Source organism: Marmota monax, unplaced genomic scaffold (genome assembly GCF_021218885.2).
Source record: "Marmota monax isolate L192 unplaced genomic scaffold, Marmota_monax_Labrador192_F-V1.1 WCK01_AAM20220418_F8-fsc00014, whole genome shotgun sequence".
NCBI lineage: Eukaryota > Metazoa > Chordata > Mammalia > Rodentia > Sciuridae > Marmota > Marmota monax.
The window spans coordinates 23959620-23986549 of record NW_026695222.1 but is presented as its reverse complement, the minus strand read 5'-3'; the positions used below and the strand labels follow the sequence as shown (position 1 = coordinate 23986549).

At 40.0% G+C, this 26930-nt stretch overlaps 1 protein-coding gene across 11 annotated transcripts in view; it reads right to left on the bottom strand.

The window, feature by feature from the left end:
- Positions 1–26930, bottom strand: part of Pkig (cAMP-dependent protein kinase inhibitor gamma) — an 86720-nt gene that overhangs the window by 44114 nt on the left and 15676 nt on the right. For 2 of the 11 annotated variants that reach the window (XM_046432954.2, XM_046432951.2), the window contains exons 2-3: positions 2031–2105; positions 258–370 (exon numbers count right to left, since the gene is read on the bottom strand). The exons of 3 other annotated variants lie outside the window; for them this stretch is intronic. Coding sequence is in view for 2 of the 8 variants with exons in the window: in XM_058575626.1 (XP_058431609.1) it covers positions 258–370; positions 2031–2105; positions 4172–4177 (194 nt within the window). In the remaining 6 variants the exon portion in view is untranslated. Of the gene's footprint in view, positions 1–257; positions 371–2030; positions 2106–4171; positions 4842–8102; positions 8127–16101; positions 16124–26930 lie in introns of those variants that run through there. 6 more of the 11 variants (XM_058575621.1, XM_058575620.1, XM_058575626.1 and 3 more) reach the window with 5 other exon arrangements.

The window sequence follows — 26930 nt, the reverse complement described above, 5'->3', positions numbered from 1 at the left end:
ATAATTTCTGATTGTTAAAAAAAAGGAAACTACAGAAGAATAGTAAAAAAGGGAAAAAAATCATCCATCATTTTACCACCCACATAAATCGGGGCACCTTCTAGTGTGCAGCCCCAGAGAAGGACCCACACTTAAACTCAAAATATTGTTTTGAAATCAGAAACTTAAAGTCATTTGGAGTGGGGAGGGAGGCAGTTTACCCCACCAAAGATAAGAAAGACATGTTTAATATGTTCGTTTGGGTTTTTAGAGTTTACCTGGCTGTTTTTCCTTTGGGGTTTGATGTTCTAAGGCTCCACTTCCTGGCCCCCTCTGGACTGCTAACGCAGTGTGTCCAAATGGTAGCAGATGAGGTAAGTAGGAGGGACAGCTGGAAGGAGAAGGGAAGCCTGACCCAGTGAGCATGCTCTTAGAAAATAGATTCCACACTGCTCTCACCCAGCCCCTCTTAGCCTTCGGTGGAACTGCTTCCCTCCAGCTAGAGACAGGTTTCAGATTGGGGCAATTACTGGAGAGACAGACTGCCACTTGAGCTAATTCTTCACAATGTGAGAGTCATTGATTTGTACAACTAAAAGAGCATGTAGTCTCCTTTTAGAGTGAGGAATGACAGCCCAGAAGGCGAGGGACTTTCCTGATGCTACACAGCCTGGAAGCAGTTCTATTGGTTTGAGGTTCTCATTTGCCACTGCACTTTGAAATTCTAATCTGATCAGCCCTTCCCTCTTGTTTTGGTTACTCAGATCTCAGATCAGGTGTCACTTAGTGAGGCCTCTCTGAGCCTAGTTAGTTCCCCATGCTCTTCTGGTCTCCTGGCACCTTCTGGGTCTCCTCTTACAACCTCAGCATGTTATTATAGGTACGAGCTCACCAGACGTGAGCTCCACAAGGTCAATCTTTCTCCTGGTCTTCTGATATGTCTAGTCTAAGTGCCTAGAATAATGCCTGGCACAGAATAGGAATCTCAATAACTATCTTCTAAACATGCATACACTTGGCACACGCAGACATCCTAGAAGTCCAAGCTTGAGGTAAAATAATAGTATATTTAAGAAAAAAAAAAGTACCACTTCTTCTAAATACAAATCAGGTCTTCCCTCTAGGGGATGATCATTAGAGAAGGGATTTCATTTCAAATAATTTTCTAAAAAATAGAAGAAGTTCATAGCAGCATGATGATGGAAGCTGAGGTGCTCTCAGCACTGGGTCAAGAAAGCACCACTAGAAATGGGAAAGAAGCAGCTGTGTGGAAACCTGGGGAGACTCTGAGCCAGGAGATGGCGGAAATGGAGAAGAGGATTGAGAACCAGGGTGAAAATCAACGCATCCACAGAAGGTCCTGTGCCAGCCAGCTCCTCCCCATTCGGCCTGCAGCTCACAAAAGGCTGGCAGCTGTACTGAACCACAGGTAAAGGCAGAAGGCTCTTTAAATAAACTGAATGAGGAGCTTGGGGTAGCTAAGGCTTCCAGGGAGAGACAGGCCTCCTTACTGTGACACCTGAAGGACCCTCAGTCTAACTGCTGGTCCTGCTCATGTCCACTACCATTGGGTATAGAGAGCTTCCAGCAGCTTTCCAGGGGAGAGGCCTGTGGGGTAGACAACCAATTCCAGAGGAAACCAAGTCTATCATTAGTAACTCTTTCATTATTGATTATGAGTGGCCAAAAGAATGTATCACGGGGCATCTGAAAAAACCAACAACATGGCAAAGACTGAAATAAGAGAATACAAACTCTATAAAGGAAAAGAAAATCTGGACAAATGAGAAGCTTAAAAACATCTCATGTCTTTAGAAATTCTGAAGATATAATCTCCTAACCATGCAGATTTCAAAAGGGAAAAAAAAATCCTAAATTTCCAGAGAGGCAAACAGATTGTTTCAAAAGTAAAAAATCAGAATGGTCAACTTCTTCCTAGCAATACTGGTCCCTGAAGACCATGGAGCAATGCTTTCTTTCCATGAGAAAAGCTCAAAAGAAAATGTGTGGAACTCAGAATTCTATACTAAGCAGGGTGTGGTAACACATACCTGTAAGCCCAGTGGTTTGGGAGGCTGACGCAGGAAGATTGCCAGTTCAAAGTCAGCCTCAGAAACTGTAAGACCCTGTCCCAAAACAAAATATAAAAAGGTGCTGAGTATGTGGTTCAGTGGTTAAGTGCCCTGGGTTCAATCCTTGGTACCAAGAAAAAAAAAAAAAAAAGAATTCTACACTCAACTAGGCAAGAGAAAGACATTTTGGACGTGCCAGGCACTGTTCTCTCAGGGTTCAGTCTCAGAAGGCAGGACTGAAAAAAGAAGGGTGCAACCAGAGGGAGATGGAGGGAATGCAGGGAGTGGAGAACGGCTCTGGGAGCTGAGCTGCGCGACAGGCCTGGAAAGCACCACAGTAACTGGAGCAGGAGGACAAGAAGGCTCCAGGAGGAAGAACGGACTGACTCTCTCTCCCAGGTTTGATGAAAACACTATGGAAAGTCTAAGAGAAAGAGTGAACAGACTGAGCAGCAGGGAGAAAGAAAGCCACGCTTGTCAGAATAAGCACTGTGAAGGCCAAGAAAACAGGCACAGAGAACCGAAAAATAACTAGTGTGTACTGAGTGCACAGTAAACAATAGTTGCGATGTCATAACACGGAAAACACTGCCTCCTAGTTCAACCTGAAACTGTGAAATTGGGAGAAAAGGGGAAGGAAAAGCACAGTGAGTGTGGCTGTAAGTTTATAGAAAAGCTAAACCTCACATGTCACAGGTGACACCTGAAACTGACAAGTGAAGAAAGAGCAGTATCACCAGGCCTGATGGCACACGCCTGTTATCCCAGCTACTCTGGAGGCTGAGGCAGGAGGGGCACAGTTTGAGGCCAGCTTGGGCAATTTAGTGAGACCCTGTCTCAAAAAACAAACAAACAACAACAAAAAAAAAAAAAAAAAGAGAGAGAGAGAGAGAAGAAAACAAAAAGAAAAACAAGTACAGAAATTTGTAGCTTTGATTGCCTCTAACTGGAACAAAACAATATTTAGGTTAATCGGAGATCTTTGCTAATAATAAAGAATTTTTTTTTAGAAAGAAAGAAAAAGAGAGAGAGAGAGGGAGAGAGAATTTTTTAATATTTATTTTTCAGTTTTCGGTGGACACAACATCTTTATTTTATTTTTATGTGGTGCTGAGGATCGAACCCAGCGCCCTGTGCATGCCAGGCGAGCGCGTTACCGCTTGAGCCACATCCCCAGCCCATAATAAAGAATTTTTAATTATCTTATATGTGATGACAGTAGTATAGTTAATGTAAAGAAAAAAAAATTGGGGGGGACTGGGTTGTAGCACTGGTCTGCCACATGTGAGGCCGGGGTGCTATCCGCAGCACTGCAAACAAAAGGAGGTAATATAGTATAGAGAAAGGGAAGAACCAGGGAAGAAGTAAAAGCAGACACACAAACCCGTGGCCTCGGGGCGGGAAGGGTAAGGAGACTCATGCCTGGAGTTAGACCCAACTTTTTTTTAAGTTTTGATTAGAAATCATGTCCATGTATTTCTTGGATTTTTAAAGTTTTCCTATTATTATCAGGTATTGCAATCAGCTTTTAGAAGGCCTTTTTTGCTATTCCAACATTTATAATCTGAATGTTTTTTCAGAATCCTACAGCATCCTAAGTGAGTATCTCCACGTTAAGTTTAGTAATTGCTGCTACTGCCATTTAACTGTTGTGTGTCCTATCAGTATTTACATATGTTATTTCTAGTCCTTTGTTAACACTCTTGCAGAGCCAGTATCTGATATTCCCACTTTACAGATATAAAGACTGAGGCTGAGGGACAGAGTAGGCGGCCAGGCCCAGAGACCAGCTCGCAAGCCCTTTCCACTACCACTTCTCCTTCACATACCACTAGCTTGGTGTAGTCCACAAAGTACTTTTAAATTTTCTCATCAATCCCATGAAACAGGAGAAATAGGATATGCTCACTTGACAAATAAAGAAACCAAAGAAAAGTCAGGTAACTTGCCCAAATCCAGGCTTCCTGATCCTCAATCCAGTATTCCGTCTACCATCCCTCAGCATCTATCCCCTTAACAACACAATATCCAATCATTCACTGCCTCCTTAAGACCTTTGACACAAGAGTCACTATAAATGAATAAAGTTGAAGCAGGAATGGGGGGGGGGGGACACTCACACACATTGAGAGTTATTTTTTCCAAAGGAAATCCAATAATAAACCATGTAATGTCCTCAGTTGCTCCGTCAGCATGTTGCCCAAGTGCTCAAAGGGGCTCTGGAAATGCCAGCAGCCGGCTGCCTGGCATCCAGCTCATCAGTTGTTGGCACAGGCAGCCCGCAGCAGTTCCCTCAACCAGTACCGCTCTTTTTGGCTTCAAAAGAAAGAAACGAGCCATGCGTGCTTCTGCCCTGAAAAGACAACGTCTGTGCCTCCTGAATCTACTTTAGTCAACAGCCATGTGGCCCCAGGCTTTTAACGGTTGCCAGGAATCTCAGCTCGGTACTGCTCAGCTCAGAGGCAAATACATGAAGCTCTATAACAGGCTGGGCAGGAGGGGGAGCCAAAAATGGGAAACGAAAGGGTGAACACCTGACCCCAGTCAACTCAAGTCCTAGCTAGCTGGCTGCTCTGCCAGGAAGAGAATCAGCCCAAGATTTGGGCCCAAGCACCTTGGCCTGGTGTGGGATGCTGCTCCAGCCTGTTCTGCATGTGCACAGCCAAGCAGCAGCCAGGGGAAGAGGCTGTTTACTTGAGTTCAAACTATTTATAGCACCAGCAATCTGCACATATTTGGATGACAAATCTCTGGGCTTCAAGTGAGCCGTGCTTTGCTCCTGGACAATTTCACCAAACACATTCCCTCCCCACGCCACCCCCAGGCCCCTTGCTAACACATGTTGCCCTTGGGATGTTTTATTTAAGCTGCTGAGTTTTAAAAGATTATAAAAAGAAATCACATTTTAAAAACATGTGACTTCCATTTACCTATGAGTTTGAACTACATATTATTTTCTTTAAGATTTCAATCAGAAATTAAATTCTGATATATGTATATTCTTTAAAAATATACAACTATTCCATAAATGAACCAAATAGTACCTGAGTGGTGTCTGGAATTCAACATGTACTGAGCTGTGACACTGCCGTATCTGCTCAGGACCTACACTCAGAACGTTTCTTATGGCACAGGATGATAAAAGACTCTCAAAATTGAGATCCACGGACAATATGTAATTGCGTACACATTCCACATGTACAGCACAAGTCTTATCACCCACCGATTCCAGGGCAGAAGCAGTTGGAGTACATGGGTGGGACAGTGTCCTGTGCCCTCACTGTATGCCACACAGAAGAGCTGGACGAGGACCAAAAGATGGGCAGAGTCTATTTGGTTTTAACTCCCAAAAGGTGGTAGAATCTTGCCAATCAATTTGTTTGGAAAAACCAGCCTACCTCTAAAAGCTGTCTTGTTTTTATAGCAAAGCAATATCAGGCCAACTCAGGCACGGACTAATTCTGAAGAAGAGAAAGTGGTTGTTAACCAGCACATCAGTGGGCTACAATGTTGAGGCTTGCAGCCCTGGCACACAATGCAGGCAGGGGCTGGCACAGAGAACAAGGCCAGGGAGCGAGGAGAAAGGTGTACAGTGTCACGGTGATGCCAGAGATGCTGGGCAACCGTTTATGGAGAGGCAACAGAAGGATTTCTCAGAAGCACTTCCTTGCTTCCTGATCTCTCGCCTTACATTATAATGAAGACAAATGGAAAGGTCCCTAAGACAATCTTTCCACCACCTTCCTTTTTAAAGAATAGTACTAGTGAGAATGAAGAAAGCAGCAGGTCTACCCATACACAGAGGGAACGGAAATGATTTAAAAATCTTTTTCATGTCAATTTGCTTCTACTATACTGACCAAAATAAATAAATAAATGAATAAATAAATAAAAGGAGGGGTAGTCTGGGGATTGAACCCAAGGCCTTGGACACACTGGGCACACCGTCTACCATGTTTTAGGTAGGAATTCAGGGTCGCCATGATGGCAGAAGCAGAGAACATGCCACTTAAGGATAAGACAGGGAGATGAGTCATCTGTCCCTGTTTACAAAAAGTCTAATTACCGTGACAACTCCCACTACTGAGGACTCCTGGCCCTTGATAACTCTCTCAACAGGTTCAGTTTTCTGAAATAACCAACGGGAGAAAGTGGACAGTATTCTAATTAAGTTCCTAGAGTAACAAATGGGGGGAGATTGGACACTATTCTAATCAGCCATCATGAGGTAAGCATGGGAGCCAATGGGGTAAGATCCCCATCAGTCTGTTTAGGGAAGAGAATGCCTCCAGGCTCCCGCTCCATAGAAAACACTAATTTCCAGACCTGGAGTCCTTGAGCACCCTACCCTTTCCCTGCCCCCTACAGAGTGCTACTTTCACCTTCAACTTCAAGAAATCTGTACTCTGCCTGCGGCTTTTATGTATCTTGCTGAATTCTTTGTTCAGGACACCAAGGACCTGGACCCCAACTCGACACCCTGACTATAACACGGTGAACTATATTTCCCAGTTACCAAAATTATTATCTCATTTGGTCCTGAGGATGGAACCCAGGGCCTCACACATGGTAGCAAATGCTCAGCCCTGAGCTACATCCCCAGCCCAGTATGGAATGTTTGATCTCATGATTCTATTTCCAGAAATTCTAGGAATACAAGAATATCCTTATCATTCAGACCTTAGCTAAAATGTCAATTCTTCAGAAGGACTTCCTCAACCCACCTAAACTAAGATGAGCACCCAGCCACCTGTCACATCACTTTGTCGGTGTAACACTGCCAGTTTTCTTGTTCATTCATTTACTGCCAGTATCTCACCACTACCTCCCTATTCCATATTAAAATGTCAGTTCTGTAAGGAGTATGGTGTTCTTCCTAGGTACTGGACACTAGCCAAGGAGGCTGCATGCATCATCTCATTTAATCCTTGTGGCCACACCAGGTTTCTGTTATCATCCCATTTCGTTTCATTTTTCATTGGTACTGGGGATTGACTGAACTCAGGGGTACTCTACCATTAAGCTACACCCCCAGCCATTTTAAAATTTATTTTGAGAGACAGGGTCTCACTAAATTGTCAAGGTTGGCCTTGAGAGCGATCTTCCTGCCTATGCCTCCTGAGTTGCTGGGATTACAGGTGTGTACCACTATGCCCAGCTGCCATCCCATTTTAGAGATGGTCAAACTGAGGCACAGTTTAAGTCTAGTTAGGCCACTGAAACGCAGAGGGGTGTATTACCACTGAGCTACATCCCAAGCCCTTTTTATTTTTTTGTTTTGAGACAAGGTCTCACTAAATGGCCAAAGATGGCCTTGAAGTTGTGATACTCCTGCCTCAGGCTCTGGAGTCACTGGGATTACAGGTGCTTACCACTACACCAGGCTGGCTCCTGTTAATTTTGCATATATAAGAGAATGGAAGAATCAGTCCATGGAAGAATGGAAGAATCTCTAGAGTGATCACACTGTTAGTTATTTTTCATTTTCCTATTGATACTTCAAATTTTGTTACAAAGCATTATTAAGAATTTTTTTTCAGTTGTAGATAGACACAATACCTTTATTTTATTTATTTTTTATATGGTGCTAAGGATCGAACCCAGTGCCTCACACATGCTCCACCACTGAGCTCAATCCCAGACTCACAAAGCATTATTTTTATAGTGTAGTATTTACTTCTACAAAAGGAAAAAAATATCAAAAGTTATTTTTAAGTTCTTGGACAATGCACATCAAGCACTACAAATATGTGCGCACTCTGACTTGTATATGAGGGAGACATTTATAGCAGAACTATTTATAATCAAGAAAAAAAAATGAAAACAATTGAAATATCAAACACATTGCCTGGCCCATCAGGCAAGAAGGTTTCCAGGGTCCTGCTTCTCTCCCAGTCTTCAGGGCGGGCCCAGAGGTGTGCTGTTGCTGCCCCCATACCTGCCTGACTTGGGAAGGTGCACAAGCAGCACACACTGGACAAAGACCTCGCAGGAGAGTGGGTGGGAAGCCCTTGAAGCTGCATCTAAAAATGGGAGGAAATGAGCTCTAACCTCTGCTCAGGTACCTCAGCCCTTAGGCAAGCTTCTTGATGGCAGGAATGACCAAGACAGGCATGAGGACCAAGGAAGGGAAAGGAGCAAAGTAGATCCTGCAAGAAGAAAAGAAAAAGAAAACAGAAAGAAGAAAAAGTTATGAATTTTAGAAAAGCAAGATGCAGATGGTACAGAGTGTGAGACAGGATTCTGTAAGCAGGAAATTCCCTGAGCAGCCTCTGAGCTCCTGAGCCAGAAGAACCCTCCTTCTGAAAGCTCTGATGAGACAATCACAGAACTGGAGAAACCCCAGAATTTTCTTTTTATTTCCTGCTACTAAGTGTATTGCTCCTGGCAGCTTGATGATCCCTACATACCCAGTGGATTTCAGTACCATGAAATAAAACTTGGAAAACAAGGATATCAGTCCATGAAAAAAACTAAAGGTAACTTGGAACTAAATGTTACCAATACTGTGATTTACAACGGAGATCATTTATTAAAAAACTGCCAAGAGGCTACTGTGTCCACAGATGAAAACCCAGAGCCAGGAAAAACTCCAAGCCTGAAGCAGGGATGTCTGTTTAAAGAATCAGACTGGCAAAAGATAAAAGGGACCCTCCCCTTCCCCTTGCAGAGAACAAAACCTGCTGGCCCAGAGATAAGAAGACCCCACAGATACTTAAGTCAAAATCTTAAAAAGTCCCCAAAAGGAAAGCAAAAAGAAAAGATGATACACTTGAAGATAAATTTAACCGCACAAATAAGAAACAGCAGGGGCAACTGGATCACTCCACTTAAGAGATGAGGAGAAGCTGCCAGAACATTCATTAATAGCGGCTTCAAAGAAGGAAATCAGATGGGACAGTAACTTCTTCCTGCACATGCCCTCAGAGGAGAAGCTTGTAAGACGGGAATAACAACAAGAAGACTTCTGTGTGGGCTGGATATGTTGCCCATGTTCCAAGAAGAGAAGAGGAATAAAGTTCTGCCTGAATTATGGTGCCTACAATTTTTAGTGCCCAACTACAAATTCTATATTTACAAATATTAGCTGGATAATTCCAATTTTGTTGACTCAACTTACAGAGAAGGCTGTGATTTTTCAGTATCCATTAGTTTCTGGCCATATTCCAAGATTATCCACATGCATGGCTAAGAGCTTATTGGATTCCTTCCTTCCTTTCTCTCTTTAATTAATTTATTTATTTAGTCATTTGGTACTGGGAATCGAACCCAGTGGCACTGAGCTATATCCCCAGTCCTTTTTATTTTTTGTTTTGAGACAGGGCAAGTTAACAAATACAGGCTTACACCTCACATCAAAAATAGCTGCAGGTGACTCTATCTACAGACTCAAATGCACAAATATGAAACCATGTAAGTACCAGAAAAACACACAGCACACTTTATAACCACACAATGGGGAAGGCCTTTCCAAGTATGAGAGAAAATATTGACAAAGTCAATCACATATAAGTAAAAATATTCTGCGTGGCAAAAATCGTGATCAGGGAAGTAAAAACCAAAAGTTAACCTGGGGAAAATTGTATTCTGTCTCAACAAATAGCTTACTTCCTTAATCTATAAAGAATTCCTGAGAAATTGATGAAGAGCCACAATCAAAAAGCTTGATTCCAAGCCCTCTATGAGTCACCCCAGCTGGCAGCACAGACAACACTGGAATAGAGGAGCCATTCTCATTGTGCCTGGTCCAAATTCCCAACCCACAGAACTCCTGGAATTAAAAATGACTGTTTTGGGCTGGGGATGTGGCTCAAGCGGTAGCGCGCTCGCCTGGCATGCGTGCGGCCCGGGTTCGATCCTCAGGACCACATACAAACAAAGACGTTGTGTCTGCCGAGAACTAAAAAAAAATAAATAAATATTAAAATTCTCTTTAAAAAAAAAAAAAAAAAATGACTGTTTTAAGCCACAAAATCTTGGTTTATTCTACAATAGTAAGTAGAATATTGGATATTGCATTGCTAATACATAATTTAGAATTTTTCATACTCATAAGTAAAATGGTGCCTGTGAATTTTTCTTCCTCATAAAGTCACTGCTGAATACTAAAATTTTGCTGATCTCTTTTTCTGTTCTCAGGAAGTATGTGTGTAATATTAATTCTTTCTCTTTTAAATGCCTGGTATAGGGCTGGGGATGTAGCTTTGATAAGAGAACTAACTTGTCTAGCATGTGTAAGACCCTGGATTCAATCTCCATACCACAAAAAATAATCATAATATTAACATAATATAAAATAAAAGCTTGGTATAACTTTCTAATGAAGCCACTTGGTCTAGACTTTTCTTCCCTAAGGGAAGATTTTAACTGATGATTAAATTTTTGTTAATAATTGTATTACTAACAAATTTATCTATTCACCTAAATTTTCAAAAATTTTGGTTTAAAATCATTCACATTATCTTATTAATCTTATTATTTTGTTAATGACTATGTACTCTTTTTCACTCTTTGTGTGTGTGTGTTTGAGAGAGAGAGAGAGAGATAATGGGGATTGAACCCAGGGGTGCCTTATCACTGAACTACATCCCCAGCTCTTTTTATTTTTTATTTTGATACAGGGTCTCAATAAATTGTGGAGAATGGCCTCAAACTTGCAATCCTCCTGCCTCAGGCTTCCAGATAGATTAGATTACAGGTGTGCACCATTGCGTCTGGCCTTCTCACCCTTAATATAAGTCATCCATGTTCCTCCTTTTCTTCCTTCCTTTTTTTGATCAACACCATCAGAGAATTACCATTTTTATTAATTTTTTTTCCAAGAACAAACCATTGGCTTCACCAATATTCTGTATTTTACATTTGCTTTATCTATATTTATACTTCACTAATTACTACTCTTCTCATTACTTTCCCTTTATTTTCTTTAGAAGTATTTTGTTGAGCTTTTTTAGACTTCTTAAGATGATTGCTTGTTCAGTTCTTAGTCTTCCTTCTTTTCTAATATACACACTTAATTGAGGCTATACATATTTGAATTTGTGAATTCATGTCTTTCAACTGTTCTGGGAAATCTTGAGCTATCACTCTCCACACATTGCTTCTGTGCCATTCTTGCTCCTCTCCTCCTATAATTCCATTATACACAGATTAGACCTTCTCACGGGGTCCTCTTACTTCTCTTACCATCGTTTCTGCATTTTATACATTTTAAACTCCTGGTAGTATATTCTAAATAATTTTCTTCTAATCTATCTTTTGTTTACTATTTCTTTCTTCAGCTACAAAATCTGCTTTTAAACCTTCCACTGTGTTCTCATTGTTAGTTATGTTGTGGTTACTTTTCTAGAATGTGTATTTTTGTCATTTTTAAAATGTCACTTTTGACAGTATCTACTTTTCTTTCAAAATAAAAAATAATCTTAGCTCCCATTTCTTTCTTTCTTTTCTGGCAGGATTGAATCCCTGGACAGTCTCGAATTTGTGATCCTCCTGCCTCAGCCTCTCAGTCACTAGGATTATAGGCATGCACCAACACACCTGATTTGGCTTCTATTGCTTCTTGAAAATAAATGTAGTTGTTTTATAGTCTAAAATTCCTAAATCTCATGACTTTAAGGATGCTTTTGTTATGTATTGTTTGTGCTAATTCTTTTCATAGTATCTTATTTCCTTGTAAACCTTTTTTTTCCTATTAAAAAAAAAAAAAAGGAGAAAAAAAATACTCAGAGGACAAGCACAATGGCCCACATCTCACATCTGTAATCCCAGCTCAGGAGGCTGAGATAGAGGATCATAAGTTTGAAACCAACTTCAGCAACATAGCAAGACCCTGCTCAAAATAAAAAATTAAATGAGGGCTGTGGATGTAGCTCTCACTGGCAGAGGACCTCTGGGTTCAATATCCAATGCAAACAAACAAACAAAGTAAACAAACAAACAAAAGACCCTTAGAAGATTATTTTGATGCCCAGGATGTAACCTCTTCCTCCAGAGAGAATTCTCACTTGCTGACTGATAGTACTTTGTGCAAGTTCTATCATTTTCTTTCTGTTCTAAGAGAAAAGTGCAGAGTGCTCTGATCACTCTGACCCACCCAACTAAAGATTTCTCCAAGCAGAAAGGCCCATTCCTAAGCACTGATAAAGACATTTCAACTTTTAAGAGAAGGATTTGATTAGCTAATTACATTATTCCATAAAGAAACCAATGTGTTCATCAATACTCAAAGATGTTTCCTATAGGTGTTCTATGAGATATAAAAGGTAAATCAATTTTCCATTTCTTTCTTTCTCCTTACTATATCTCTATTTTCCTCAATACTGTATCTCTTCACCATTCTACTACTTATCTCTTCAAAATGTGATGTATTTATTTGAACAGGTCATACTACTCCATGATACAAAATTCACAAAATTGCTAAATGGTATATGGTAAAATTCTAGTTCCAGTGATGGTGGACTAGGTAGCCTGAGTCAGTCATTATGCTAAAGACAAAGACGTTTTCATAAGAGATTCAAAAAGTTCATAAGATATTGAAGTACTGCCATGCTGACATCTGGAAGAATATAAAAGTCAAGAGAGGTATGCCTAGGTCCCAAAGCCATTTTTGTTCTAAGGCATTTTCCACAAGGGTACGGTCTAAAATATGCCCAGATGGGGCCAGCTGGGCTTCCAAAGAAAGGACTAAAAGCCAGGCACAATGTGGCTGTAATTCCAGCTACTTAGGAGGCTGAAGCAGTCGGATGGCAAGTTTGAAGTCAGCCTCAGCAACTTAGACTCCATCTCAAAAAAAGGGGGGCTGGGTACTTAGCTCAGTGGTAGATCCTCGTCAGGGACAGCAAGAGGAAAGGTATATTCCCCTAGGTGTGTCTGCAGTGAAGGGAATCAGTGGATGGAGTTTATATGAAAGTAAAGGAAGTTTTAAATTTGAAGCCAGGGCCACTTTCTTTCACTGTTTTGAGCAATAACTACAAACAAACCAAACAATCTTCTCTTAATACACTATTACCTAATAAATGTTGAAACTCTATACCCGTTCACTTGGATTAAGGTTTCTACCTGGTGTGACACTTTGTGGCTTTTGTTGAATATCTGGCCATAAAAAAGTTTATATTTCTTGAGTTAAAGAAAGTTCACTCTATAAATGGGAATGTAAATTAGGCAAACTTTTGAAGAAAAATGGCAACATCCATCACATATTTTTTGCAGTACTTAGGGACTGAACCTAGGCTCTACTGAGCTCCATTCTTAGCCCCCATTTTATTTTAAGAAGTAATCTCATTAAATTGCCTAAACTGGCCTTAAACTTGCAATTCTCATGCCTCAATCTTCTGAGTAGTTGGGATTATAGGCATATACCACTCTGCCTGGCTTCCATCAAATTTTTAAATGTATATACTCTTCGAGCCAGCACAGTCTTCCAGGAATCAGTCCCACAGACATGCTTACAAAAATTCACAGAGACATACATAATTTCTTTCCAACTTTTTTTTTTTCAATGCTGGAGATCAAACCCAGAGCTTTACATATGCTAGGCAAGCACTCTATCACTGAGCTACATCCTTTTAAAATTTTTATTTTCAGAAGCTGGGTTGTGGCTCAGTGGTAGAGTATTTACTTAGCACATGCGAGGTACTGGATTCGATCCTCAGCACCACATGAAAATAAATAAATAAAATAAAGGTATTGTGTCCAACTATAACTAAAAAAATATTTTTTAAAAAATTATTTTCAGATGCAATTTTGCTAAATTGCCCAGGCTGGCCTCAAACTTGTGATCTTCCTCCTCTAGCTTCCCAAGTAGCTGGGATCAGTGGCCACTGCATGCAAGAGTGTTTATTCTGGGGGAAAACTGAATACTACAACCTAAATATCTACCAAGAGGTGGCTAGTCAATAAATTATGGCATAATTATACAACAGAATACCACCATAATGAAAATTTATCATTTTTCAAGCTTTCCAGACTCTTTTTGAAAGTACTTCTCCCACTGGGAATATCTCAAATGGGATTCTGAATCTTAAGCAATGATGCAAAGACCAAGTATAGAATTTATTTCTGAAAATGTCCTACAGCAATGATGGTTACACACTGGCCTGGCTGCTTCAGCTAAAACTGCTCCTGGTTCTCTGAGCCTGCTTTGTTCTCACTGTTTCCCAAGTCCTGCTTCTGTTACTTGAAGCCAAGAGGTTTCTAAATGGTACAACAATGAAATCATTTAAAAGAATAAGATGGATCTAAATGAACATCAGTGGCACAACAGAATGTATAATACGACCACACTTATATTTTAAAGTAACCAATAGTTCTTATGCTTATGTTCAAATATGTATAATTTTTATAGAATAATCCAGGAAATAGTAATAGTTACTTCTATAAAGTGAGGATGAGGAAATGGGAGAATAAAGTTTACTTACAATATTCTTTTTTTTTTTTTAAATATTTATTTCTTTTAGTTATTGGCAGACACAACATCTTTGTTTGTATGTGGTGCTGAGGATCGAACCCGGGCCGCACGCATGCCAGGCGAGCGCGCTACCGCTTGAGCCACATCCCCAGCCCCACTTACAATATTCTTTATTTTAAAAAATTATTTTTCTTTTTAAAAACAATTTATTTTTAAAAGGGGTCTTACTGTATTGCTCAGTGGTAGAGTGCTTGCTTTGTTTGTATACATGAAGGCTGCAAAACAACAAAAAACTAAGTCTCTTGTAAATGTTAATTACTGGAGTTGGGGTTGTGGCTCAGTGGTGGAGTGCTTACTTAGCAATGTGTAAGGCACTGGGTTCAATTCTCAGCACTGCAAACAAACAAATAAAATAAAGATCCATTGAAAAAATTTTTAAAAATGTTAATTACTAATGGTACTATCATTATATATATACCATGATAATATACTATTACTACAATGAAATGTATTGCAAAAAGAATCAAGTAATATCTTAAGTAGTCTATCTTTCAGAAACACAGTTTATGGGAAGTGGTAGCAAAAAGTATATATTTTTATTCTCCTATATTAGAATATTGTGGTCATTTAAGAAATGGCAGCTTTGCTCCTAATGGCTCATTAGTTTACAGGAGTGACCTTGCAGTTAACTTTGGGAAAACATCCTTCTGCTGTGCATTGACTCCTTCCTGAGTTCTCCAACTTGGAAAGGTCTTTGGAATCTAAAAGAACACCACATCTCATGTTTGTACCCCATGTGCCATCATAGATCTTTTATATAGTTTTAGGGTAGAGTTTCCCTTTTTGTGTGTGTGATGGTACTAGGAATTGAATCCCAGTGGTGCTCCACCACTGAGTTACATCTCCAATCCTTTTTATTTGAAACAAGGTCTCTCTAAATTGTCCAAGTTGATCTTGAACTTGCAATCTTCCTACCTCAGCCTTCTGAGTTAGCTGGGATTACAGGTGTGTACCATCATTCCTGGCTCTTTTAATAGAGCTTCTTTCAAACATATATTATTGAGGAAAGGGTGTGGAATTGATTGGTAAAATAGTATAAAGAAATGAAAAGTGCCAGTCCCTTTCACTAAGTATAGATTACTCTAAATATACTGAGAGTTCCAATAAAATCATTTGACCTTAAACAGTGTAGGTGAAGACTCACGGTCTCCTCCTTAATTTTAATGAAGCATTCATCCTGCAAGATATATACAACCCAGCAGTTATTCTGGAACTGCAAACAATTCTGGAAGGCTTAAAGAAGAATGAGATTGCCAAATTGGATACTTTGATTCCACTATTATATAAATAATGAGCATAAAGTAGGGCATATTCCAAAGACTTAGCAAAAAGGAAACCATACCCAGGAGTCTTAAACCACACATCTAGTATGATTTCATACACCAATTACGAAAACTAGTAAAAAACAAACAAGTACCTCTGAAGTCTCTGCTCTGCTATAAATAAAAATGATTTACTTGAAATCCAAATTTAGTACAGGTCTTCATAAACTTAGTATTATTGTTACTTGTTAGTTTTCTGTCACTATAACAAATATCCAAGATAATCAACTTATAAAACAAAAGGTTTATTTTGGCTCACAGTTATAGAGGTTTTAGTCCATGATCAGTTGACCTGGTTGCTTTGGGCTTGTGGTGGCACATCATGGCAGGAACATGTGACAGAGCAAAACTGCAGGCCAGCAAGCAAAGGAATGAGAAGGAAGGTCTGGGTTCCCTGGATCCCATTCAAGGGCACACCTGCAATGACCTTAATGGCTCCACCTCTTAATGGTTCCAAAACTTCCCAACAGTGCCAAGCCCTTAACACATGGGCCTCTGGGGGATTCTCAAGACCACAACTGTAGGGTGTGGGGTGCAGCTCATGCTTCATATGCTTGAGGCCCTGGGTTCAATCCATCAGCACCACCAAAAAGAAAGTCTGGGGGTTCGGGGGCTGGGGATGAAGCTCAGTGGTAGAGTACTTGCCTAGCCTACACAAAGGCCTAGGTCTGATCCCCAGAACCACAGAAGGAAAAAAAAAAAATCTAATCTGTAACATTAGCCAAAAGACATTACGATGGCTAGCAATTAAGTTTCAGTTGTGACATATGGGTGATAAAGCATTATCAACAGAGATACATAAGCAAAACATATTTTTTAATGCTTTGGTTAATGACAGTAATAAACTGGCAATAAACTTTATAATTAAAAGTCTCCAATATACCTTCCAATTCTTGCGTTCTATGACTTTATCATGCAACAAGTATTTTCTTGTTAGAAAAAAACATAAGAGGAACAATATCTACACGTACTCACACAATGGGTGGGAGTACGAAAATTAAAAAAAATATTTTCAGAGTATAAACAGAATATTTTCAGATGAAATCCTCAAGTATCACTGAATAATTGTGGCTGAGCTTAAATCACATGGGCTTAAACTACTCCATAATTTATCTAAAACCAACAGGATGGTATCTCTGAATTTAAATGCAGAAAGATACAAGGCAGTTTGGATAGTTAGATTTAGTTTGAGGCCAATATGTACAAAAATATTTATATACTTATATAAAGCCTATGGAGTTTGGCAAACTTTGGGAAACAAACATAAATAAATCTGCTGAGAAATGAACTTTTTGTAAATATATTTCAGAGTGTTTTGGCAGGAAACTACTTTTAAACACAATTCTTTAAAGTTCTTTTTAAAAAGGAAGAAAAGAACTGAAAGCTGTAGTGAAGGCTATAATTTCAGCTACTCAGAAGGCTAAGACAGGAGTATCTCAAGTTGGAGGCCAGCCTGAACAATTTAGCATGACCCCATCTCAAAAATATTAAAGAGCTTGAGGATGTAACTCAGTGGTAGAGCACTTACCTAGCATGTGTGAGACCCTGGATTCAATCCCAGCATCCAAAAAAAAAAAAGAAAAATTAGTCCTAGATCTCGCAATACATTTTTACATTTGCTATTTGTTTTTAAAACAGAAATTAAAATATTTCCTAATTAAAAACACCAAGAATAATTCTTTTTTTTTTTTAATACTGGGGATTGAACCCAGAGACACTTAAACACTGAGCCACACCCCCAATTCTTTTTTAAAAATATTTTTAGTTGTAGATGGACACAATATCTTTGTTTATTTATTTTTTTTATGTGGTGCTAAGGATCAAACCCAGTGCCTCACACATGCTAGGCAAGCGCTCTACCACTAAGCCACAACACCAGCCCCCCAATTCTTTTTTATTTTGAAACAAGTCTCACTAAGTTGCTTAGGGCTTCACTAAGTCGCTAAGGCTAGCTTCAAAGTTTTATTCCTCCTGCCTCCCAAATCACTGGGATTATAGGCATATGCCACGGTACCCAGTGAAACACTGAGGATAATTCTACCTATAATACCTTTTCTTTCATCCTTTCTTTGAGAATAACAATGTCAATAAAAACATTATGATTTCTGAACCACATCAAAAATCCAGATATTAAAATAGAACACTTAAGTGATACTAAGTTTGAGTAAATCCCTAAAACCCCAATTGCAACTCTCTCTATTGCATATACTCCATCCCCTGCCTGGTTATCTGGGGATTAAATGCAGGGCCTCATGAATGCTAGGACAGCATTCTACCACCAAGCTATATGCCCAGTCCTTTTTATATTATTTTAAGGCAGGGTCTTACTAAATCGCCCAAGCTGCCTTTGAATTTTCAATCCTCCTGCCTCAGCACCCCCAACCCCTGTCTGAACTGGGATTACAGGTATATGTCACCCCACCTAGTCTGCAACAATATTTTTAATACCCTATTCACAGAAAAGGAAAAAAGCTGCATGTGATGTAGGTGACAAAAATAAATCAGTGATTCTTGTTCTGTTTCATCAATTAAACTGGAAGAAGTCCTGTTTCTGTAGCTCTCTCCCCACCCGATGTTTAGGAGACTCTAAAATGCAGGCAGCATGCATGGAGACCTTGAGAAACCAGTCTACGGTGCTCTACTAGGCACTCAGAATCCTACAAAGCACTTAGGGGTTTGTCCTGGAAACATCATAGGACACCAAGACCCTGGTGTATTCTTAAGTTGGGTGGCCCTACCCACCAGTGAACCATACCTATTCCGGCCCTGTCCCTCCTAATGCCCCCACTCCCAGTTTGTGGCTAACAATTAGTATTGAATCTGAATCCCTCCCTCCTGTTGCTTCTAGAATCAAGTTAAAAGTCCTTATTCTCACTAGAATGTGATTACATGGATGTGTACATTTGTCATGAGCATTTCATTCAATGTAAAATCTACCTGGGTTAATAAAATTTTGTTTAAATAGTGAGCTGGTCTACAATGCTCTGCATGATCTGGCCCTGCTAGCTTCTCCAATGTATCTTGATCCTGATTTACTCCCCACCGTCCTTTGGTCACACCGGTATTCTTTCAGTTCCTCCAAGAAAAAGCTCTTTCCCCACCTCAAGGTCACCAAAATCAAGGCTTTTTCAGCCTTGAACACTCTTCAGCCAACCCTGCTCAACCCTAACCCCTCTCTCCTAGTTAACCCTACTCACTCCACTAGCCTCAACTTGTGTGCCTTTTCCTCCAGGAAGCCTTCCTTCCTCCCCTCAATCATGTGCAAAAGCACATGCTCAAATGTGCAGACTAAGGCACCTCTACCTACCCTTAGCACTTATAAAAACACACCTTAGCTTATAAGTCCCTGATCACAGGCACCACATTTCTCTTATTGTTGTAGCCCCTGGCACTTGGCATACCAAAGATGATCTGGAGATACTCACTTAATAAATGACAAATGAAGGCACAGGTATTAGTCATTCTGATCTAATAAGCCTTCCCATTTTGCTGAATCTTGTACACTGTGGGGTTCTGTGTCTGCCACCTCAACTCCACCTGCAAAGGCCTCACAGCCCTGGCTCGGATTCTGCTTGAGTTTCCTATCTCAGAAGAAATCATCCAGGTTCAACAGAGTTTTAGTAAACAACAAGTTTCAAAGAGCAAGACAGGTTTACTCTTAACATGTATTCTATAGGCTCCTGTCCAACCTCTCAGCCAACAGAACTGGTGCGGCTGAAAGTTCTATGTGCGATGTTCAGCTCATGGCACTGGTCATACTGGCCACTCTAGGGCAGCACCAACTTAAGCCTCTCCTGAGATTAAATCAATGCCGTGACACCTTCAAGCTTTCAATTTTGGAAAGTTAAAAAAATAAATAAGTAAGAAAGCCAAATGAATTCCCCCTAAATTTTTTCCCTTGCAAGGTTGCTATGAGGCGGTGGGAAGGAAAATGAGAAGATGAGTCAGTGTGAGTCAGTGTGAAGAAAAAAGCTCCGCTTCTGGTAAACACTTTGCTCTTTTGCAGACAGGATTAGGATTACCCGACTCCCGCTCTAAAAATACACAAATAACAGGTGGTATACATTATATAAGTAGTTCCAACACAGAGTCGGATCACTGACTCTAAAGAAGGGAACAGTTAATCAGCCTTGGGCCAGACCTTCCCCAGAGCCTGCTCTTCTTGGAGCAGCCTCAAGACCAAGTAAATGTTTCCTTTAAAACAATTAAGACCCTAAGTGCTCCCACTGCTCTCTCAAGTGACCTGAAGGAATGACTGAGCCTCCTTTATGTTAACTACCACTTCATGAGCCCTGGTCATGTGACAATAACTCCACCACGCACTTCATACAATTCCTCTCTAAACGTCACAAAAATTCTGTAAGATGTGTGTTATTGGGAACATTTCATAGATAAGGAACCTGGAGCTCACAAGGCTAAGTGATTTTCCAAGGCTGTCTGGTGGTGGTGCCAGCATCTAAACTCTGATCTGATATGGAAATGCTTGTTTCACTCTATTTCAACTGAATTTGGATATACCACATGCAAGGCAGCGTACCCAGAACCACAGGGGATACTAGAAAGAAGAGGTCATTCTAATCATCAAGAAAATAAGAAGATGATTAGATGATTTAGGAGAGATCCATCTATTTCCCCCCTTGAACAAGGCATATCACATGGAACTGCCTGGGAAATGATTACTGAAATATATGTGGCAGAGAAACACACAATCAAAAGAAACCCAGGGTAGTCTTGGGTTACATTCACAAGAGACAATGTACTGAGGAGGCTCTGGGGAAAGTTCATGAACAGCTGGCATTAGAGCTAAATTTGACAAATGCATTTTGATAGGCAATACTGAAAAGTAAAGGGATCAGTGGAATACAGGGAGCAGCACAGTTGGGACAAAACTTTCAGTACCCTAGCAAACCAGGGAGAGAAAACCAGTCAATACTGTGAGCCCTGAGTCAGCTTCAAGTCCCTTTACATGAAAAAGCATAGGAATTATAAACATTTCCTAGTCAGTTCGGATACATGAAAGCCACATTTAATGGTTACGTGGATCAAGATCTGCCATACAGCAGGTGGTGATTGGGTGTAATGGAATAAATAATGTATATAATCAAATCTAAAAATATGTGGTTGTGTAACAAAAGCAGCATTACAGGTAAGTTCTACCACCTTCATTACCTCAATACAAATCATTATACTAAGGTTTCTGTGAGCATTTCTTCTATTTTAGCCTATAGCTCCTTATTGAGGGGATTTATTAAGTCAATGGCACCCAACAGGTACAGTCTACTAGAGGGCTTTCTGGAAACATGGGGGAAAAGGATAATTGTTGTTTTGTTGTTTTTGGTACTGGAGATTGAACCCAAGGATGCTTTACCACTGAGCTACCTCCATAGCCCTTTTTATTTTTTATTTTGAGGCAGGGTCTAAATTGCTGAGGCTAGTCTCAAACTTGTCATCCTCCTATCTTGGCCTCCCAAATTGCTGGGATTACAAGGTAACACCTGGCTTCAGGAGAGAATTTTTGGTTGTTATGATATTTGATTGCCTCCTCAGTCAAATGGGCATTAAGTAGGTGAGGACCAGGAGGTTGAACATCTAGCAACTTGTAGGGCAGACTTAGGGAAACAAAAATTGTTCCTACCCTGCTTAATTCTCAAATACCAAGAAACTGATGTAAGTGAAAACCTCATCTCTGAGACAAGAACTCTTTTTAAATATGTAAAAAGTACCTGGGCATGGCTTTAGAGGCAATGCATTTTACAAGAATGTACCTGCTATGTACAAGAAAGATGAATCTTTGCATTTATTTATTTATTTATTTATTTATTGGTGCTGGGAATCAAACCTAGGGCCTTACACATAATAGGCAAGGACTCTTTCTTTCACTGAGCTATATCGCCTTTTTTGCTTTTAGGGGTGAATTATCATATCTGTAACATATTTTCAAATAATCCAGCAAAAAGTTGAAACAGATAAATCTACACATAGTAAATGCTAAAACTATACTTAGCAAATGTTTTATACAGACGTTAATAGAGAGGCTTATTGTGCTTAATTTCTGTATATTTGAAATTATTCATCATAAAAAGCCAGGGAAGGGGGCTGGAGTTCTGGCTCAGTGATAGAGTGCTTGCCTAGCACGTGTGAGGCACTGGGTTCGATCCTCAGCACCACATAAAAATAAATAAATAAAATGAAAATATTGTGTACATCTACAAAAAAAAAAAAAAGCCAGGGGAGGGGGACCCCACCTGACCCTAATGAAGTATAACCTCATTAAGAGGTCACAATAGAGGTTCTACACACTGACTCAAGAACTCATGACCTTGTGCAGGTTGTTTCCCTCCCCATGCATCAGTTCCCCCTTCTATAACTCAAGGATAATAGTAGTATGAACCTCATAGGGCTGTTAGAGGAATGAATAAATGGAAGTTAATAAATTGAAGCTGCTTAGAGCACAGCCTGGCACAGACAAGGCACTACTGAAGTCACAGCTGCTCTCATCAGATCTCAGTAAATAGTAACTCACACCCCTGCCCCTCTTCCCACTTGTTATCTGTACAAGTAGAAAGGTTGGAAATTACGGGTCAGGAGGCATTTCACAGTTTCCTTCCAACAAGATCCTTTCCAGTTGTCCTCCTTTTTGACTATGCTCCAGCTGGACAGATCTTAGCTAATACCTCCAACACTAGGTGCATCTTTCTTTTTTCCCCCTCCAATAGCTCATGACTGTCTCTCCCCATCCCACTAGAACATTTCTCCTTCTCCATTCCTCATAATTCTTATTCATCCTTCAGGATGCTGGCCGAGCGCCAGTTCCTCTGTGAGCCTTGCCAGACTCAGCCATCAGTTGGCTGTGCTCTTCTGGAGTCCTTCTCCTGGGAACTTGACCCAGGACTGCCTCCAATGTCAATTACTGTCCAATTTGTAGAACTTCTTAAGCAGACTTTAAACTCTGAGGACAAGGGCTGTGGTCTTGTTGTATATTTCCCTAGACTTCTAACGGCCTCTCACAAAAGATAGATAAAGAAATTTTTCTCTGATCTAGGCTGCTGCATATGCTCTCTAAAGAAGTTGCTTGTGTTTTTAATGCTCCCTCAGATAAAATCATGCCCCCAACACAGTGCTTCAGTTGGGACCACAAGGGTGGTCCCAACGAATTCCCAGCTGCATATGCTACATGATCGCCAGAAGCCAAGGCATGCAGAAGGACTGACTGATCCTCATGGTGCTTCTCCCAAACATATCCACAGGTCAGCACATGCTATGTCTTCCTTTCCCTCCCAGAAAATCCATCATTCTTCCTAAATTTCCTATTGGAAGGACTAATGTGATGTGATCTTATGTATGTCTTTTGAAAGTAACAGAACCAGCGTCCTTTGCCTGAAATAGTTTCCACATGAAATGTATACAGAGGGCTGAGGATGTAGCTCAGTGGTAGAGCATTTGCCTAGCATGTGTGAGGCCCTGGGTTCCACACCAGCAACACACACACACACACACACACACACACACAAGAAGGAAAAGAAAAGCATTGTTCCAGACTGAGATTTTGGCCCCAGCACCAAAGGAGAGTCTCAGAGAGGTCAGCAGGTCCACATTGTTCACGGCATCCCCGTGCTTACAGCCTGGCAATCCTACCCACTGTGCTTAGAACGAGGCCCACACTCCTCATCAAGGACTGCAAGGCCTAATGCAACGCAGGCATTGACCATGTCTTTAGTCTGAATCATGCCATTTTCCCTCTCATAGTCTGTTCCCTACCTCATGGACCTCTCTGTTCTCTGAAAAGGTCAAATTTAACTACCTTAGGACCTTTGTGCCTGGGGTACTCAGCTGTGGCTCTGAGACTTACCAGTCATGTGACCTGTGAGTGAATCACTTGGAAGCTCAGCTTCCTCACTCATTCATTCATTCATTCAAGAAATATTTATCCAGTACATGCCATGTCCTGCTCTAGGCATTGGAGATACATCAATGCCCACCCAAACAAGGTACCCACTCTTCAGCTTACCTTCCACTGGACAAAGAGCAATTGAGCGAATAAATAAGTAGCAAGCTTTGTGAAGAAACATAATAGAGTAACAGACAGGTGAATTAAAGAGGGTAGGGAGCTGCCTTAGAGTGGCCAGAGGCTGCTTTCAAAAGGTGACATTTAAGGGCTGGAGTTGTAGCTCAGTGGTACAGCGTTTGCCTCACACATGTGAGGCCCTGGGTTCCATCCTCAGCACCACAAAAGCAAATAAAAATAAAGATATTGTGTCCATCTACAACTTAAAAAATATTAAAAAAAAAAAAGAAGAAGACAGCAGCAGGTGAAATGCTAGGCAGGGTTCCCAGGCAGACAGAAAGGAGCTCAACTGCCCTGAGGCTCAAGCCAGGGTGGAGGTTCTGGGAGAAGGACACCAGGGCTGGCTGGAAGCTAGTGAGCAAGGAGAGCAACGCAGCCCAGAGGCAGGTAGGAGGTGGTCCCACAGGGCTCAGAGAGCCAGGTGAAATTTGGATTTTAATCCACATGCAATGGAAAGCCACTGAAGTGCTTTAAACTGGAATGGCATGATCAAATTGGTTTTTCAAACATTATCTTGTGGAAAATTTCAAAATCCTGCTTGTGAAAACTGGATTATAGCTTTACAAGATGCCATTATTAAGGGAAACTAAGTAAAGGATACCCAGGTTCTTCCAGTATGATTTCTTAAAACTGCATGTGGTCAGTCATGGTGGTGTATACCTATAATCCCAGCAACTCAGGGTTACTGTTTGAGGCCAGTAACCTCAGCAACTTAGAGACCCTCTCTCAAAATGAAAAATTAAAAGAGCTAGTGATATAGCTTATTGGTAAAAAGTCCGTGGGTTCAGTCCTCTAGTACTAAAATTAAGTCAAACTGAATTAAAAACAATTACCTCAAATAGATTTTTTCAAACATACATTTTTAAAAAGTCACCCCCGCTTCTATGAGAACAGACATATATGCACATAACGACCTGTCTGTATGTGTGTCTATATGTAAATCTTAAAAGAAAGGCAACAAAGAGGATCAGGAGGTCAGTGAGGAGGCTGCTACCACTATCTGATGACTGGCCAGTCAGCACAGGATTTCTTCTGCTGCTAAGACAATGTCATCAACTGGACTGAATGTTGATAGGAGAGAGATTAAGGATAAAATTGAGTTTTTTAGCTTAAAACAACTGGGTAATCATATCTTACCTAACAAAGCTCTTGTGAGAAGTAAATTAACTCATGTATGTCAAACACACAATATAATGCTAAGCACACTGATGCTCAGTATTTGTTTATTTACCTCTTTATTTATTTGAACACTTTTTTTAAACTTTTTTGGCAGTCTCCCTGTGTTGCTGAGGTTTGCCTTGAACTTGCAATCCTCCTGCTTCACCTCTAGAAACTAAAACTACTTCTCAATTCCACTTCCCAGTGATAAATGAGAGACATCAGGAGTACATTTGGACCCCTTTAACTTCTTTATCACTGAAAGAGGCATACAATGTATCAGAGAAAAGTACAAGCCTCCCATAACTATGAAAATTCAGAGTTGCCAGGCCCAGTGGTGCATGCCTGTAATCCCAGCAATTTGGGAGGCTGAGGCAGAAAGATTGCAAGTCCAGGCCAGCCTCAGAAACTCAACAAGATCCTGTCTCGATTTTTTTTTTTAAAAAAGTGGCTGGAGGACTAGGGCTTGCCTGGCATGTGTGAGCTCACGCACACGGTTCAAACCTTAGCACCACATAAAAATAAATAAAATAGAGGCATTCTATCCATCTACAAGTACAGATAAATAAATAAATAAATAAATAAATAAGTGGCTGGAAATGTAGCTTAGTATTTGGCGATCAAGCTCAGTGTTAGCATGTCCCTGGGTTCAATCTCTAGTATAAAAAAAAAAAAATGTTTTTCAAAGTTTTCCTGGCAATCTTTTCAAATGAAAGTTTAAATTAGAAGTAACACATCATCTAATACAACACTGGCTAGATGACTATTAGAGATGATTTGTGCCAAATCCTTTAAAAAGAAATTAACAACAAAAATCTAGTGAAATTAATGAAAAATAATTTAAAAAGGAGAGAGACTGCATAATAAAATATTTAAATAGAACAGTCTATGGGGAAAAAATTAAGAGTTCACATGTCATTGGTGCTAAATGGCAGCATTAGGACATTGGTCTTTTTGAGGTAAAACTTACTTTAAGCTTGTTGTGCTATTTGGGGGAACAAAGTTGGGGTTTAGCTTGTTTGAAGAAGTTTATAAAAGTACAAGATGCTCTAAATCATAATTATTAGGAAGACAGATTTTTACTATCTAAAACAACAAAAAAATCAAATGTTTATAAAGTCAAACCTAAATGGCAAGAGGTGGTTTTACAGAGAAAATTTTTAAAGTTTTAAAATTTCCTGAGAATTTAAGTCTAGGGCATTGGCTTTTTGACCTGGGTTTATGTAACTCAAACCCAGGGGACATGAGAGCTGACTGTCCCGCCTGAACAAACACTGCAAAAGTTTATTATAGCTATCAGGGATACTCCATTTCTCTTCCCACAGATCTAATTCTTATCTCAGACAGATAAGTCTGTGCATGGTTTGGATGAATGGTCCACATACTTAGAATTCTTTGCAGTCCTGAGGATAAGGCAAAAATGTTTAAAACTTAAGTCTTCATTTAAAAGAAAAAAAAACTGATTTTCTAGAGAAATTCTGACTTTGGGAAAGTGGTTAAATAATGTAGATTAAAGCACTATCTTTAATTAGGAGTTGAACAAATTGTGATAAAAATCTAAATAAATAAAGATACTGTTTATGTTTCAAAGATGGTAAAGATTCTGATAAAAAAAATTTCCAACAGTAATCCTCAGCCAAGGACTCTTTAGGAAAACTATTTTTACCCTTTATCAACTTGGCTGGTAAGTATTTCAGCTCCAGTTCATATATGGAAAAGCTATATAAAGGGAAATTGTTTTCATGCCTTATTGTATAATATGTACACATTTGGATTCACTGTGGTATGTGTGTGTGTATATATATATATATATATATATATATATATATATATATACACACACACACACGTAGACAAAGCATAAT